The following is a 17,240-nucleotide window of genomic DNA, read 5'->3' on the forward strand; positions in this document are numbered from 1 at the left end:
GAAGGTCCCTCAAAAGTTGTGTGCAAAATTTGGGTTTCATCTGCTAAATTTGACCAATCCACCTCCATGTTTGAATACAAATTTTCCATTGTGACCTGTTGAATAGTCAGAGAGTGGTAAATGTTCAACAGATATCTGGTTGATGTAATGTAAGTCTGTTGAGTCTGGGTGCAGAGGTTTAGGTGGTCTGCCTGCACATGGCACTGCATCTCTGCTATTGCCTTGGTGAAGTTTACCATTCGTCTAATCAGTGTACAGGTGGCAATATCATAAAAAGTTCACACTTAACAGTAGTTCATTGACTTTGCAACAGTTAATGTCCAAGTAAAGAGGGCGAGTAGACCCAAGTCAACTGTTGTTTGGTCGGCATATTGTTTGTGGCTTGGAGCTGTAGAAGAGAATCAGAGATATGTGGAAGGGCTATCACCTTCAGAATGATGGCCACCCTCTGTGCCCAAGTCGACGACGAAATAATGATCCATACTTTCATCAAGAACATAAAAATCTTCAAATGTTATGGGAAAACAGAGCCTGCTTAAATTGTAACCATTCTTGAATCCTGCCAAAATCTGTGACGTGTAGTGGAGGTCACAACTAGCTTTCAGGTGTGAGCAAGACATAGAGAATGTGCGAGCATTGGCTCTGAAATAATAATGGAACCAACATCAGTGTGCTCTCTCTCAGCCACAGTTGGAACTGTGGATTTGTCTGGCAGGGGCAAGAACGCTACGAGAAACTGGTCACTATGATTCCTGTGAGACAGCTCTCATTTACATTTGGCAAGTCTGTCATGTTCCTCCATATGTGTTCACCTTGGCTGCCTGTCACCATGATGGATAGCTTAATGGCCGCCAGCACTGTAATTTACTGTCGGCATCCTTGTAATAATGGGGTGGTTGCGGGAGTGAAAAAATCCATTCAGTGACTCGTAGTTTGTCTTCTCATGTATCACTTTCATACAAAGTCAAGGAAATTTGTATTTGAGCAGGTAATTTACTTGACTTGCTCAAATCCAAGTTTCCTTAATTTCACATGAGGGTTACACATTTAGATCCCATCAGTGTCATCAATGTGTGATAGTCCCTACAACTTACTTGCCTCTAAAAACATAATTTCCCTCATCTTAATGACTGCTTCACAGCCTATGCCATATGGATCCTTCCCACCAACACCAGCTTTCCTGAATTGCGCAGGTGAGAACTTTCCCTGCAATACATCCTACATTCCCGTAACCCTCCTGGCCTCAACCTTCGTTAGTCACTGTCGTCACCCATCCAGCCCCCTCCCTGTTCCCATTCCAGCACTACACAGCCGTCATTTCACCACACCCAGTCTTTTAATTTATTTTTATTTCTCTCCTTTCCACTCCTTCCCCCTTCCCCGTCCGCACCTTCTCCCCTGCCCTCCGTCTAAACTGCAACACTTCACTGTCTGCAACTCCCACCATACTATCCCTCCCCCTCCCCACCCCAGCCGCCTCCTTACCCCCACCCTGTCGCCATTCCCATCATGCACTGGTGCTGCTGCTCACAGTGTAGTTTCAGCTCTCTGAGAATGCAGACTTGTAAGCAAGTTGCGTTTGCGGGAATGTGTGTGTGTGTGTGTGTGTGTGTGTGTGTGTGTGTGTGTGTGTGTGTCTGTGTATGTGTATGTGTATGTGTGTCTACTGCTGACAAAGGCCTAATGGCCGAAAGCTATGAGTGTGTGAATCTTTTTATTGTGCCTATCGCAACTCAGCATCTCCGCTATATGGTGAGTAGCAACTTTCCTTCTCTGGTATTGTTACATTCCATCCTGGATTTTCCATTGTTTGATTAGATACAGATAGTTTTTACCATGACAGTATTACTGCTACTGACCTTTGAATTCATTGACACTTCAATGGCAGTTCTGTTGGTGCAATCTCATACAAGTTTTCCAAAGTTGTTGTTCTTCTACAGTGTTCTAACGTTTAACCTCTGAAATAAATTAGCAGTTTTCTAGTTTCTAAAAGGGAAACATTACTAAAGGATAATACTGTAGAATGGGAAGAGATACAAATTTCGTCTTGCAGAACTAGTGGTTCCTTTATCAGATGGTTACGGAAAACCAATGGAAAAGTAATGGCATAGAAGAATTGGAAAGTGTTGAAGGGAATGATGAGTGCTACATAAACCTGGTTTAAGTCGTCAACCTCTTGGAATTCTGTAAGGATCTTTCTTTTGAGCTCTCCCTTGTAATTAGTTTTGTGTTGTGCTTCGACTCCGCCCTAAACTTTTAGACTGGAGGTTTTAACATGTTGCAGAGTGGCTGGCTCATCCTATTATTTTCGTGATCAGCCAGCCACAGTCCTCTGCTGTACAGTTTTAATTCCTACTGCCTTTGTTCTCTATGTTGTTTTTGTTGCTGTGCTCTGTTTTCCGTGTTGTCTTACAATGGACTATGGGGCTTTTCTTCCCCCGGACTTTTTCTTTTATTGCTTCACCTGCCTGGTGGATAGTTTCACTCTGCTCTGTGTTTTTATGAAACAAGGGACCGATGACCTTTGTAGTTTGGTCCCTTTAATCTTTAACCCAACCAACCAACCTTTACTTTCCCTTGTTGTGTGTGTCACATTTCTGCAATTTACCCTATCTTTTAACTAATGGACTAATAAAGTAGAACTTTTTCATAGTTTTTTGGTGATCTCAGACTTGTTTAAGTTACACTTTGAGATACCTGAATATCTCCTTTTTGACTGAATTAAGGTAATACATTTTATTTATACTTTAACTGAAAAGGATGTAAAGCGGTGGCCACTATCTCTAAAAGACACACACAAAAGATAAATTCAGAATCTTCTACAACTGTCAGCTGCTCCACATAAAAAAATCTGAAATTTTTGTAGCTAGACAGAATACAAGTCAGTTTCTTTTATGAATTCTTATTTTAGCTGATTTTGCATGCCAAATCCCCCCCCCCCCCAAATTGATCAACTACTAGGATCACGTTACAACTTTAATTACTTTTTTCCTTGTTGTTGTTTCCTATTTTTCCAGTATTCCTTTATTTTTTCTCCATGTTGTATTTTCCTTTTTTCTGTCCATGTTGTTTTTGATTTCATATTTCTTTTGCATAGAAAGCCTTCTAAATTTAGTATTTTATTCTTAGAAAGGTTTCTGTCTGCTATTTATGGCTCTTTGATGTTGTTTCTTTCTAGTTCTTCCCTTACTTCTGTAATCCATGCTACTGTCAGTTTATTCTTCCAGAAAGACAGAAATATTTGTTTTGTAATTATGTTCATTTGGTACAGGTTTCTAAAAAATATAAATTTTAATTTAGCCATTACTTCTGATATTTACTCTATGTTTTCGTAGATCTCCTCATTCTTCTCATTTTCCAGCCATCTGTAGTTTGTACTGCACCCACTATTTTTCTAATATATGTTTTTCAAGTAGCTCTATTCTGTCCAGCTTATAGTTCACTGTTACTTTCACATCCATAAACAATCTTGCTGGACCACTGTGGTATAGTGTTTCCCTTTTGTCTTTCTAGATATGCATTTATTATTATAAATATTCTTTGTCAGACCATATGCTCTCTCCACTTTGTTAACTCTTACAACTACTAGAATTTTTTCTGGTCCATTCTATTGTATAATTTCCCCGAGATATTTAAATTTACTTACTCATTCTGTTGTATCTACTTGTGTTTCTGTGAATTTTGGTGCATTTTCTTATTTGTCTTGAATTTTGTTTTATCAGCTGAAATTCAGAGACAAAGTTTTGCTATTTCTTCCAGAAGATTTATTTGAGTAACTGCATCTGTCATATTTTTTGCAAAATCATCTGCAAAAATAAGACAGTTTTTCTTAATTCCACATGTTTTCCTACTTACAAGGGAACCTCCCCATCACACCCCCCTCAGATTAAGTTATAAGTTGGCACAGTGGATAGGCCTTGAAAAACTGAACACAGATCAATCGAGGAAACAGGAAGAAGTTGTGTGGAACTATGAAAAAAATAAGCAAAATATACAAACTGAGTAGTCCATGCGCAAGATAGGCAACATCAAGGATAATGTGAGCTAAGTAGCGCCATGGTCCCGTGGTTAGCGTGAGCCGTGAGCAGCTGCGGAACGAGAGGTCCTTGGCTCAAGTCTTCCCTCGAGCGAAAAGTTTACTTTTTTTATTTTCGCAAAGTTATGATCTGTCTGTCTGTTCATTGACGTCTCTGTTCACTGTAATAAGTTTAGTGTCTATGTTTTGCGACCGCACAGCAAAACCGTGCAATTAGTAGAAGAAAGGACGTGCCTCTCCAATGGGAACTGAAAACATTTGATCGCAAGGTCATAGGTCAACCGATTCCTCCACAGGAAAACACGTCTGATATATTCTATACGACACTGGTGATGGCATGTGCATCACATGACAGGAATATGTTGTCGACCCACCTAACTTGTACACTTGGCGAATGGGTAAAAAGATTCTTCTACCTTGCCCGATTTAGGTTTTCTTGTGGATGTGATAATCACTCCCAAAAAAGTGATGAAAACATAAGAGTCTGTCACATAAACTGCAACAAATGAATGCAACAGTTTCACAGTCGCACAGTTTTCCCTGTGCTCTGTCAAAACATATGTTTTTAACGTTTTCAAATTTTTCCGTGTGTAGACCGTCAGATCCTGCATAAGTCCAAGCAAATCTGAACATGTCCTGGAATTTTGGAGAGAGAAGTTGATTATGTGTGAGTGCCTGAACTTTGATAATTGTCTGAAAATAAAAAATTAAACTTTACCTATCTTGCACACGGACTACTCACTTTGTATATTTTGCTTATTTTTTTCATAGTTCCACGCAACTTCTTCCTGTTTTCTCGTTTGATCTGTGTTCAGTTTTTCAAGGCCTATCCACTGTGCCAACTTATAACTAAATCTGAGGGGGGTGCGATGGCGAGGTTCCCTTGTTAGAATGTTTGGTCCAGTTTTGTGATTTTTAGCTCCAATTTTACAACTACTATTTTTTCTAGAACACAGTTAAGCAGAGTAGGTGATGAACCATCCCCTTGTCTAACACCGATTTTTATTTCAAATGGGTGAGATACTTTTCCCATAAATTTTAGCTTTAGATATGGTATTTGTTAGAGTTTCACAACTTGAGTTTACTAATGTTGCTTTAACACCAAAGTCTCTTCTGATTTCACATATTGTGTCTCTGTCTACCAAATCAAATGATCTCCTGAAATCAATAAATGTTACCATTAAAGGTTTGCTGGTTACATTCTTAACCAAATTATTGATTTTAAGTTAAAAATCTGTTCTTTGCAGGATCTTCCCTTTCAAAAACCACCCTGATATTCTCCCAGTTGTTTGTCTAAAATTTTTACTACTCTTTTCAGGAGAATTTTTGATAATATTTTCTCTGTCACAGGCAGATTGCTTGGTTGGTTGCTTTGAGGGAGGGGACAAAACAGCGAGGCCATCAGTCCCATTGGATTAGGAAAGGATGGGGAAGGAAATTGGCCATGCCCTTCGAAAGAACCATCCCGGCATTTCTCTGAAGAATTAAGGGAAATCTTAGAAAACCTCGATCAGGATGGTGGGGCACGGGTTTGAACCGTCGTCCTCCCACAGTGTGCTAACCACTGCACCACCTTGCTCAATATTGGCAGAAGTGTCACAGTTCTGTAATTGTTGTCATTTTCTTGTCTCCAGTTTGATGCAACAGGTGGCTTAAACCTATTTTCCGCTGTTCTAGTATGTTTTCAGTTTTCCAAATGTTCTCAGATAGCAGATGTAGATAATTTATAATCTTTGGCTCAATAGTCCTGCTGTAATGTAGCCTTCTTATTATTTTTGAGGGATGTGATGGCTTCATGAATTTCTTCTTCTGTTCATGGGAAATCTTCCTCCAGGTTTTATGACATTGCTAAAAAAGAAATCAATTTTACTGTCGAAACTGGATGGTTTAAGAGCCTATCAAAATTTTGCCAGTATTGCACAAGTTTCCTTGTTATGTAATCCTATTTAGTAATTTTCCCTTTGAAACAAATCCTTTGTGCCTGATACCCTTAAATTCATGTTCAAATATTTGGTAAAAATTTCTAGTATTATTTTTGGTACAGTTTTCTTGTGTTTCCATAAGTTAAGATTTCTCAAAGGTGCTTTTGATTTTCCAGATTATTTTTGATATTTCTTTTTTTTGCTGTCTGAATTCTTCTAAATGCCATTCTTTTTTGTAACATCTCCATTTTCTCTCTTTTGTAGCTCTGTATTCTAGTGCTTCTTGACAATCTTCATTCCTCCAGGTCTTCTTTTTGTTCTTGGCCAGTCCCAAAGTTTTCTCTGCTGCCTTAGCAATTTGTACCTGACATTCATGCCAATCACATTTTTTTTGTTAATATCTTCTCTAAATTTTTCAATCTTTTCTATTCTAATATTAGCTGTAGTGGAATTGTAACTGATTACTTTCTTGTTTCTGCTTTTGTTTTTGATGGAAAAAAATCACATTTTAATTTTAGAGAGATAGTAATTTGAATAAAAAATCCCATTTCTGAATACGTACATAATATATCTTCAGTGTGATGTTCACTATGAGAGACAATGTGAGTCAGGAGGAAAGGTACATGCTTTGAGGTGTGATAGTAGTAGTGACTCTGAACAAAAAACTTCGTATTGACATATGCACTATTGTGAATGGTTTCCGAAATAGATCAGGTTTAATATCACTTAAGTTTTTCTAGAATAACTTGAAAACTGAACCCTATTACAAAAACGTGTCTCAGTACACAATTACCCTAAATTAAATTTGCTACAAAAAAAGGTCCTATTTATTTTTTGTCTAGGACTAACAGTTTGTGTGAAGAGATCATGAGAATATTGAAAATCTCATGGGAAGCATGTGTGCTGTAGCTTAGGTACTTTTTGTAGGCCAGTTTGAGGTAGTTTTCTGGCTTGATAGATTGCAAGAGTCCTGTATCAAAATGTTCATCTCAACTTCCTGTATACTACTGTGGCACATTGTAAACAATGACAATGAATAAAATAGAAAATAAACAGAAATGTACATTAAAAGTGTTCTATCTGAGAAACCATCCAGGACAGGGCATATGTCCATATCAAGTTTTTTGTTCAGAACCACTAATGCTATCACCCGTCAAAACACGTTCCTTTCCTCCATGTGTGTGTGTGTGTGTGTGTGCGTGTGTGTGTGTGTGTGTGTGTGTGTGTGTGTGTGTAACATCATCTGTTTGACTTGTCCCATATCATGTAGTACAATCTGTATATTGAATGATTGAGCGGATCAGTAAAGATACGAGGTGTGGCTAGAAAAAAACCGGACTAGTACTGGTGAAACAATAAAACGAATGCAATAAGGCTGAAAGTCGCATGGCCTGTCACGTGACTCTCGCTCCGCCTACTGCTCGAGTTTCATCTGCCTCCTGCACTCAGTCTGCCCGTGGCGTCTGTTTTAAGGAGTTGACGTTTTGTCTGTGCGTCGGAAAATGTTGAGTGTACAGAAAGAACAGCGTGTTAACATCAAATTTTGTTTCAAACTAGGAAAATCTGCAAGTGAAACATTTGTAATGTTACAACAAGTGTACGGCGATGATTGTTTATCGCGAACACAAGTGTTTGAGTGGTTTAAACGATTTAAAGATGGCCGCGAAGACACTAGTGATGACACTCGCACTGGCAGACCATTGTCAGCAAAAACTGATGCAAACATTGAAAAAATCGGTAAACTTGTTCGACAAGATCGCCGTTTAACAATCAGAGCAGCGTCTGAGTTAACAGGAGTTGACAAGGAAAGTGTTAGGCAGATTCTTCATGAAAGTTTCAACATGAACAAAGTGTGTTCAAAAATGGTTCCAAAGTGTCTCACAATTGAACAGAAGGAACGCCGAAGAATGATTTGTTCTGACATCCTGGAAAACATTGAAAGTGATCCCACCTTCTTACAAAATGTTATTACTTGCGATGAATCGTGGTTTTTTACTTACGATCCCGAAACTAAACGCCAATCGATGCAGTGGAAAACTCCTGGTTCTCCACGACAAAAAAAAGCACGTATGTCAAAATCGAAATTCAAGGCAATGATGATTGTTTTTTTTTGACATCAAAGGGATTGTGCACATTGATTGGGTACCAGAGGGACAAACAGTGAATCAGCATTACTACATTAGCGTCCTGGCTACCCTACGTGAGCGAGTACGGAGAAAACGGAACGATTTGTGGAGAAAAAAAGTCATGGATGCTTCACCAAGACAATGCCCCGGCACACAGTGCGTTGTCAGTGAAGACGTTTTTGGCAAAACACAACATTCCCATCTTAGATCATCCACCCTACTCACCTGATTTGGCCCCCTGTGACTTTTTTCTTTTCCCTAAAGTCAAGTCAGCTTTGAAAGGAACTAGATTTGAGACTGTTGAAGCAGTAAAAGAAAAAGCGACGGAAGTAATGTATGGACTTACCGAAAATGATCTGCAGCATTGCTATGAACAGTGGAAAATTCGTATGGAGCGGTGTAGAGACCAAGGAGGAGAGTACATTGAAGGAGATAACATGAAATTGTAAATAATTGTAAATAAATGTTTTTTCCAGCATCAGTCCGGTTTTTTTCTAGCCGCACCTCGTACAGTACAACACAACATAAACATTATAATTTCCATGATATTCCTTTTTGATATAGCTATGTGATCCAGTTGAAATTCTCCTAAGTTTTGGATTTACTTGGTAGTTTTTGAAAATGTGTGGACATCAGTTTCAGCTGGAACATTTTATATGTATTGATCAGTCTTTCAGCATTTCTGTTTGTTTTTAAGATGTACTGGATATTTGTCTACAATATTCTTATTTTCTTTATGTTTCCAACTTTCACATTGAAGTCACCGAGAAATATTTTAACTTTGTTTTTAGGTATGTTGGAGAATTTAGATTCCAAAAGGTCCCAAAATCGATTTACTTTCTGCGGATTTCATCCATTATCATCATTTATAGGTGCAGGTGCAAGGCAATTTACAAGGGTATAGCTGTTATCATTAAATTTTATTGTCAACAGGGACATTCTTTCTGATTTCACGCTTTTCCTTATTTGTATCTATGGTCGGCCAACCACCGTCACACTCTGTGTGGTTTTAGTTCGTTTTGTCTTGTCCTTGTCTCAGTTTCTCTTGTTCTGTATCGTCTGTGATCTCTTCTGTTCCTCTTTTTTATTCTCTGTGGGTGTTCTTTGTATTTGGAACAAGGGACCGATGACCGTAGCAGTCTGGTCCCTTTAATCCCTCCAAACCAACCAACCATTTCACCATAAATTCTGTTATACTACCTACATTTTTTTGTATGAAAGGCTGTTCCAAACACTGGCATGTTTTTCATTATTTTACTACTAGTTTCCCTTTATAAATCCTGTAATGTTGTGTATCAACTACATTCTCATCTAAGAATCTTGTTTCCTGCATTGCTAAAATCTCTGCATGATTATTTTGTGAAAATAATTCTAATACCTTCTGTTTCTCAATTTTCAGAAAAGAATTTGATGTTTCAAACTAGAAATCTCTTCTCGAACTTAAACTTAGAAGGTTTTTCAATATAGTTCACCCCCACCACAAATGTTGGGACTTCCCAGAAGCCTAGGTCCCAATTTATTACAGGATGTAATGATGGTTTCCTCATCAGACTTAACCACCTGAGGTAGAACATCCATTGTGAAAACTTTACATTTTATGATATGAAGCTGCAAATTGTTGATAGCATGGAACCCAGAGTCATCCCTGAATTCCCGATATAAGACCATGTTGTTAGCCTGGAGTGTCACTGATTCAACCACCACTAATAACACGTGGAACAAAACCATCACTAACACGTGGAACCTTCATGCCCTCAATCCATTTTAACCTTGGGTAAGAGGCTGCCTCTTTCGACAGCTCCGTCGTCCAGAAGTCTGTCTCCTCTGTCATCCAGAAGTCCATCTTCTCTGTATTCGTTGCCTTTGAAGTATTCACTGTAACAATGGCAGGGGGCTATCAGCTGGGCCAGCTGAACCAAGGTTTCTTTCTTTTTTTTCTTTTTAAAGAGATGTTATTCCTCCATCACTTCTCTTTATCCTGGCTTGTGACAGGCAGCCTCAGAACCTCTAGGACCCTGGATGATGAAGTTCCCAATTATTTTTATTATTATTATTGTTACTATTGTTATTTATCAATGGTACCCTATGTATTCTTTGAATCTATTTAACATCTGCAGTTCATTTAAATTGAGTTGAGAGATGAGATATAAAGAAGGTTATGTTGCAATTACACCTGAGTGATAATGCATTTTGCCCAAGAGAGACCAGTTCTTAAAGATTCTTGAGTTAACGAAAAAATTAATTGAAATTTATTTTCACACCCCAAAAGTTTTATGATAGTACACCTTGAATTCACAAAATCCTGCTTCGTAAAATTCATTTGACACCTGTACTTCCTTGCTTTGTTACATTCACAATAAATTTTCTTTATAATGTGTGGATAAAAATCATAGGTAGAGATTGCTAAAATTCCTTTATTGATTGTTAGTTTCAGCTCATTGATGAGCCTTCTTCACATCAGTGAAAATTATTACGTACTTCAATGTGCATGAGCTACTGGGCATTACACATTGTCGTAATCTGTTGAGCTGAACTGCTCTTGCTGTCATGTACACATTTTGGCACTTCCCTGCAATCTCCCTTAGCCTGACTGTGTGGATAAAAATTGTGAAGGCCACTGACATTCCTTTATCGAGTACTAATTTCAGCTCATTGGTGTGCCATCATCAGATCAATAAAAATTATTACTTAATTCAGTGTGTATCAGCCACCAAACTTGAGCGATTCAGCTCAACAGCTTATGGCTATGTGTAATACCTGGTGGCTCATACACACAGAATTTTTATTGATATGAAGATCTTGACCTGGTATTTTTTATCCACACATTGTAACATAACAGATCACCTGTTACGAATTTGACAATATCAAATAACTTTTTCTTTCCAATATTAGGCAATAAAAGATTTCAGACCAACTTAATTTTATCCTAGTGTTTCAAACCTATTATACAGCTAGTGTAGGCTATACTGGTTTTGGATGTTTGTCTGCTGACTAATTACAATTTTATTCTAGTGTTTCAAACCTTACAGAATTTTTGTACATATATTTTACAGTTAGTATAAGCAAAATTACTTCTAGATATTTGTCTGTTAACTAATTACCATTTGGCTCTAGGTTTCCAGGACAATTAAATGCTGACCTTCGCAAACTAGCTGTTAACATGGTGCCATTTCCTCGCTTACATTTCTTCATTCCTGGCTTTGCTCCATTGACATCACGTGGGTCTCAACAATACCGATCTCTTACTGTACCAGAACTCACGCAGCAGATGTTTGATGCAAAGAATATGATGACTGCTTGTGATCCTCGACATGGACGATATCTTACAGTGGCAGCCATCTTCAGAGGGCGCATGTCCATGAAAGAGGTAAGATAACCTTACATTTTATGTGAGATAGTAGTTTGTTATATAAGTGAAGGAAGTTCCTTGCGTAAACAAAGTCATTTTAGGGTCTGCTTGTGAAAGGACACACTTGTATAAAAAGTAATATTTGGTGAATACTGATTTCATTTTTTGTCAGTTTTCCATAATAGGCTCAGGAACACTTGCAAGTAGTGAACAGCTAATAAGCAGTTATCACAACAATTGCGATGGTTAAAATTTTACAAATTCTCCTGACTACATATAGACTATGTGATCAAAAGTATTCAGACACCGCCAAGAACATACATTTTCCATATTAGTTGCATTGTGCTGCCACTTACTACCAGGTACTCGATATCACCCACCTCAGTAGTCATTAGACATCATGAGAGAGCAGAATGGAGTGCCCCGCGGTAGTCACGAACTTCAAACGTGGTCAGGTGATTGGGTGTTACTTGTGTCACACGTCTGTACATGAGATTTTTGCACTCCTAAACATCCCTAGGTCCACTGTTTCCGATGTAATAGTGAAGTGGAAATGTGAAGGGACACATACAGCACAAAAGCATACAGGCCGACCTCGTCTGTTGACTGACAGACTACCGACGGTTGAAGAGGGCTGTAATGCTGCAAGTGCTATGACAGATAGGTGGGAGGTGAGAAAGCTTGGATTAAATGGTTGAGCTGCTGCTCATAAGCCACACATAACACTGGAAAATGCCAAATGACACCTCGCCTAGTGTAAGACTAAGAACAAGTTTGATCTCTGTATTCTCTGTAAATTGAGATCTGATAAGTTATCCCAAAACTATAATGACCATGAACAGTAATTTGACAAATTGCAGTGATGTTTCCTGTATGACTACCTTTGAGACTACAGACTTTCCCATTTAAGAATCTGTGTATTGCTCATTGTATACAGCTTTTTGTTACTTAATTTACACAGCACACAATAGTTGCCTATTAACCAGAAAATTATTTTCTTTCTTAAATTTCAAGGTAGCGTCAGTTAATTTAGTTATAGCTTATTGTATTACCAGAAACACATGTTTATCATAAAAGAAACCCCAATGGTATGCCTGTCAGGTTTGTAGCCAGATCGTAAAATCAAGTTGATGTATTTCAGCATTCCATCTGGTCACATCTTCAGATGCTAAACTCAACTACTGAAATGCCAGAACCGTTGCCCCTATCCATGCCACAGAATGTCCATGGCACTTGCACCAGAAGCTGTCAGTGCTGTCCAGTAGCAAAATGGACATGCAAGCTCACTGCACCGATGTAGTGGATTAAAACTCATAGGATGTAGATTCTGGTCAGTGTGTGTAGGTTTGTGACACAAAGAGCATATGCTATCTCCAAATCTTGACGACTTGGCAAAAGAAATTGAACACCTGAAATCTGTGGTCAAGTAAAATGGTCTCTCTAATAAGCAGATTTAATGTGTCTTGGGGGTTGGATTATCACCAGAACTTGGCTGTATTTGGCTCCATTATACTGGAGGCATGTCCATCAAAGTTGAGAGGATTTTTAAAAGTTAAACATCAGGGCATTTTTCCATATGCCAGCTAAGCTTAGAGGTTTCCCTGACCTTGTTCAAGGATTATTTATAACTAAGGAAGCCAGTGTGTATAAATTCCTTGTTCCTATGGCAAAATTTCATGAAACAGACAGCATGTGGTTCAGTATGGATGTGTAGAACATAGCTGCTAGTAAACCTTTTGGGATACAAGGTCTTGGTCCACAAAACTCTTCTGTTCCTAACATTTCATCCAGTACTGTGCTCTACATCTTCAGAGGTGTTGCTCCTCCATTGAGTCATGCTGACTCAACAAAAGAACAATGCTCTGAAGATGTTCAACACAGTCCTGTACAAAACATTAGGAACATAAGAGTTTTATGGACCATGGCCTTATACCCTGAAAATTTTACCAGTAGCAATGTCATCTGGTCATGAAAGCCTAGATTCTGTATAGAGCATAGTCAACACACAAGACTTCAATAACTGGATAAATCTGCCACAGATGAGAAACATCTAAATGAAGGGCAGTGGCTCACAGATAGTTGCTGATACATCTCGGTTTTGAAACAGTGTCCTTAGGAAGGTGAGAGAGACCGATTATCAGATAATCTCATAAAATGAGACAATGGGTTCCCATCAAGCAAGGTGTTGAACCCATTATGGCCTTGAATTCCTTCACAAAGCGTATGATGCAGTGGGCAGCAGATTTTTGTGACAACTGTCTTGTTGCGATGTCACTTATTCTAACATTCAGCAACAATGGCACTGCATGTGTTCTTTATAGAAGAGCAGCACTGACAGCAGCTGGCATACACATGTTGTGGGCATAGTCTCAGTGTTCCAGCTTAATATTTGAAGATGGCAGTCAGGTGAAATGCTGAAACATCATGTCAGTTTGATTTTAGGATCTGCACACCTGTCAGTACTCATTTTGCTTTATAAAGGGGTTCTTCCACGAGGAAATTTTCTTCTGAAATAAGAATCTTTTTACTGTTGACCACTACATTATTCAAGCACAAAATAATAACTAGTATTAGTACATGACAGTGGAATTACAAAGTAATTTCCACATTTCCACGGAGTTATTCTCTTACGAGTACAAAAGATAAATTAATGTACAAGCAATTAAAATTAGAGGTGACACAACTTGAGCTAAGCATGCAGTCTAAGATTATAAGTTGGTCTGTTCTAATGACCATCACCTTAATCAGGTGTAGAGCTAACTTCAGGTATGCCTTAAGGAAATGTGTTGGACCCTCTATTCAGGTTTCATATTAATAATATGAAAAACAAAATATCCATTTTTTTGCATTTTGAGGTTCCATAACACCTTCAAATGCACTATCACTTTCTTGTTTATATGATCCCTTCAAAAATGGCACTAGTACTTCATGCTGCTTGTGCTGCAATCTTTTTTAACCTAAAAAAGGCTACTCTTCATATAGATAAGTACCTGTTCTGTCATGTTTCTGAACATGCTGGCAATAGGTTACCTGTTCGACACAAGATGAAGCCCTTGCATTCTCTGTGGTCAGTCTAGCCTCTTTTGACATTTGTGATATGATGAAATCAGTGATTAAAATTATTCAGCAAACCTCAGTGACGAGCATTGGTGTGGTCTGCCTAAGATAAGACAGAAAGGAGTGGCAAATTATTATGTGGCAATATAAAAATACTTGATAAAGTATTAGTTTCTTATCTTGTCTTTTCATTATAGTTTTCTGGAAGTTCTTTTTTATTGGCACACTGTCTGTGAAGATAATTCTTGTTTCTGCTTGTTTATGCATTAACTTTCTAACGAAGCCTTATACGATTTTGTTTGCTTGGTATGGTGTTACTCTTCACTCAACAATTCAAGAGTACTTTGAAAATCACACATTTATTGCACTTTGAATTTACACTTTACAACATGTGACCCAGAATTCTGTGTTTAGCACAATAAGACAAAGAACTGAAAACTAAAGATATCACTCACTGAATCAGATTTCACTGTCCACAACCAATGTTTTGATTGTTGAGATGTCAACACCAGAACCCCCCCTCCCCCCCTCTGCTTTCTTTTTTAACCCAGAAGCACTAGGGTTGCAAGGGAACCGGTGTTTTACCATTTGTTCAGCTTGTGTGACCACCACTGGTGACGGTTGTGATTTTGTCTGCAGCCTCCACCAGTTCAGTGGAGTGGCCAAACCATCTTCCTCTTGTTCGCAGTCTGATAGTGTGTAAGAGGGAGAATGATGTGTACTCTCCATGCTGGTGGACATTGACACTGTGACTGTGGGTAGCTGAACCGTATTTGACTCCTCTATGTGTGCCAGTTTGAGGCCTTCAATTGATGCTGTCTCTTTGCTGTTCTATTCTGTTTTGAAGGTGCGTGTAACTCTCGGGAGAACATTGGAGAGTTTGGTGTACAGTGTCCTTGAGGGAGTCTATACATCTACATCTACATTTATACTCTGCAAGCCACCAAACGGTGTGTGGCGGAGGGCACTTTACGTGCCACTGTCATTACCTCCCTTTCCTGTTCCAGTCGCGTATGGTTTGCGGGAAGAACGACTGCCAGAAAGCCTCCGTGCGCGCTCAAATCTCTCTAATTTTACATTCATGATTTCCTCGGGAGGTGTAAGTAGGAGGAAGCAATATATTAAATACCTCATCCAGAAACGCACCCTCTCGAAACCTGGACAGGAAGCTACACCGCGATGCAGAGCGCCTCTCTTGCAGAGTCTGCCACTTGAGTTTGCTAAACATTTCCGTAACGCTATCACGCTTACCAAATAACCCTGTGATGAAACGCGCTGCTCTTCTTTGGATCTTCTCTATCTCCTCCGTCAACCCAATCTGGTACGGATCCCACACTGATGAGCAATACGAGTGTTTTGTAAGCCACCTCCTTTGTTGATGGACTACGTTTTCTAAGGACTCTCCCAATGAATCTCAACCTGGTACCCGCCTTACCAACAAATAATTTTATATGATCATTCCACTTCAAATAATTCCGCACGCATACTCCCAGATATTTTGCAAAAGTAACTGCTACCAGTGTTTGTTCTGCTATCATATAATCACACAATAAAGGATCCTCTTTTCTATGTACTCGCAATACATTACATTTGTCTATGTTAAGGGTCAGTTGCCACTCCCTGCACCAAGTGCCTATCCGCTGCAGATCTTCCTGCATTTCACTACAATTTTCTAATGTTGCAACTTCTATGTATACTACAGCATCATCCGTGAAAAGCCGCATGGAACTTCCGACACTATCTACTAGGTCATTTATATATATTGTGAAAAGCAGTGGTCCCATAACACTCCCCTGTGGCACGCCAGAGGTTACTTTTAATGTCTGTAGACGTCTCTCCATTGAGAACAACATGCTGTGTTCTGTTTGCTAAAAGCTCTTCAATCCAGCCACACAGCTGGTCTGATATTCCGTAGGCTCTTACTTTGTTTATCAGGCGACAGTGCGGAACTGTATCGAACGCCTTCCGGAAGTCAAGGAAAATAGCATCTACCTGGGAGCCAGTATCTAATATTTTCTGGGTCTCATGATCAAATAAAGTGAGTTGGGTCTCACATGATCGCTGTTTCCGGAATCCATGTTGATTCCTACAGAGTAGATTCTGGGTTTCCAGAAACAACATGACACACGAGCAAAAAACATGTTCTAAAATTCTACAACAGATCGACGTCAGAGATATAGGTCTATAGTTTTGCACATCTGCTCGACGATCCTTCTTGAAGACTGGGACTACCTGTGCTCTTTTCCAATCATTTGGAACCTTCCGTTCCTCTAGAGACTTGCGGTACACGGCTGTTAGAAGGGGGAAAGTTCTTTCACGTACTCTGTGTAGAATCAAATTGGTATCCCATCACGTCCAGTGGGCTTTCCTCTGTTGAGTGATTTCAGTTGATTTTCTATACCATGGACACTTATTTCGATGTCAGCCGTTTTTTCGTTCATGCGAGGATTTAGAGAAGGAACTGGAGTGCGGTCTTCCTCTGTGAAACAGCTTTGGAAAAATGTGTTTAGTATTTCAGCTTCACGCGTGTTATCCTCTGTTTCAGTGCCATCATCATCCCGGAGTGTCTGGATATGCTGTTTCGAGCCACTTAACTGATTTAACATAAGACCAGAACTTCCTAGGATTTTCTGTCAAGTTGGTACATAGAATTTTACTTTCAAATTCACTGAACGCTTCACGCATAGCCCTCCTTACGCTAACTTTGACATCATTTAGCTTCTGTTTGTCTGAGAGGTTTTGACTGCGTT

General features: G+C 39.0%; 1 protein-coding gene across 1 annotated transcript in view; it reads left to right on the forward strand.

Moving 5' to 3' along the window:
• LOC124616253 (tubulin beta chain-like) overlaps positions 1 to 17,240 on the forward strand; it is a 73,847-nt gene that overhangs the window by 43,908 nt on the left and 12,699 nt on the right. Inside the window, exon 5 of the mRNA XM_047144557.1 lies at positions 11,199 to 11,451. Within this exon, the coding sequence (XP_047000513.1) occupies positions 11,199 to 11,451 (253 nt within the window). The remainder of the gene's footprint in view (positions 1 to 11,198; positions 11,452 to 17,240) is intronic.

The sequence above is a fragment of the Schistocerca americana genome, chromosome 5, assembly GCF_021461395.2.
Source record: "Schistocerca americana isolate TAMUIC-IGC-003095 chromosome 5, iqSchAmer2.1, whole genome shotgun sequence".
Lineage (NCBI taxonomy): Eukaryota > Metazoa > Arthropoda > Insecta > Orthoptera > Acrididae > Schistocerca > Schistocerca americana.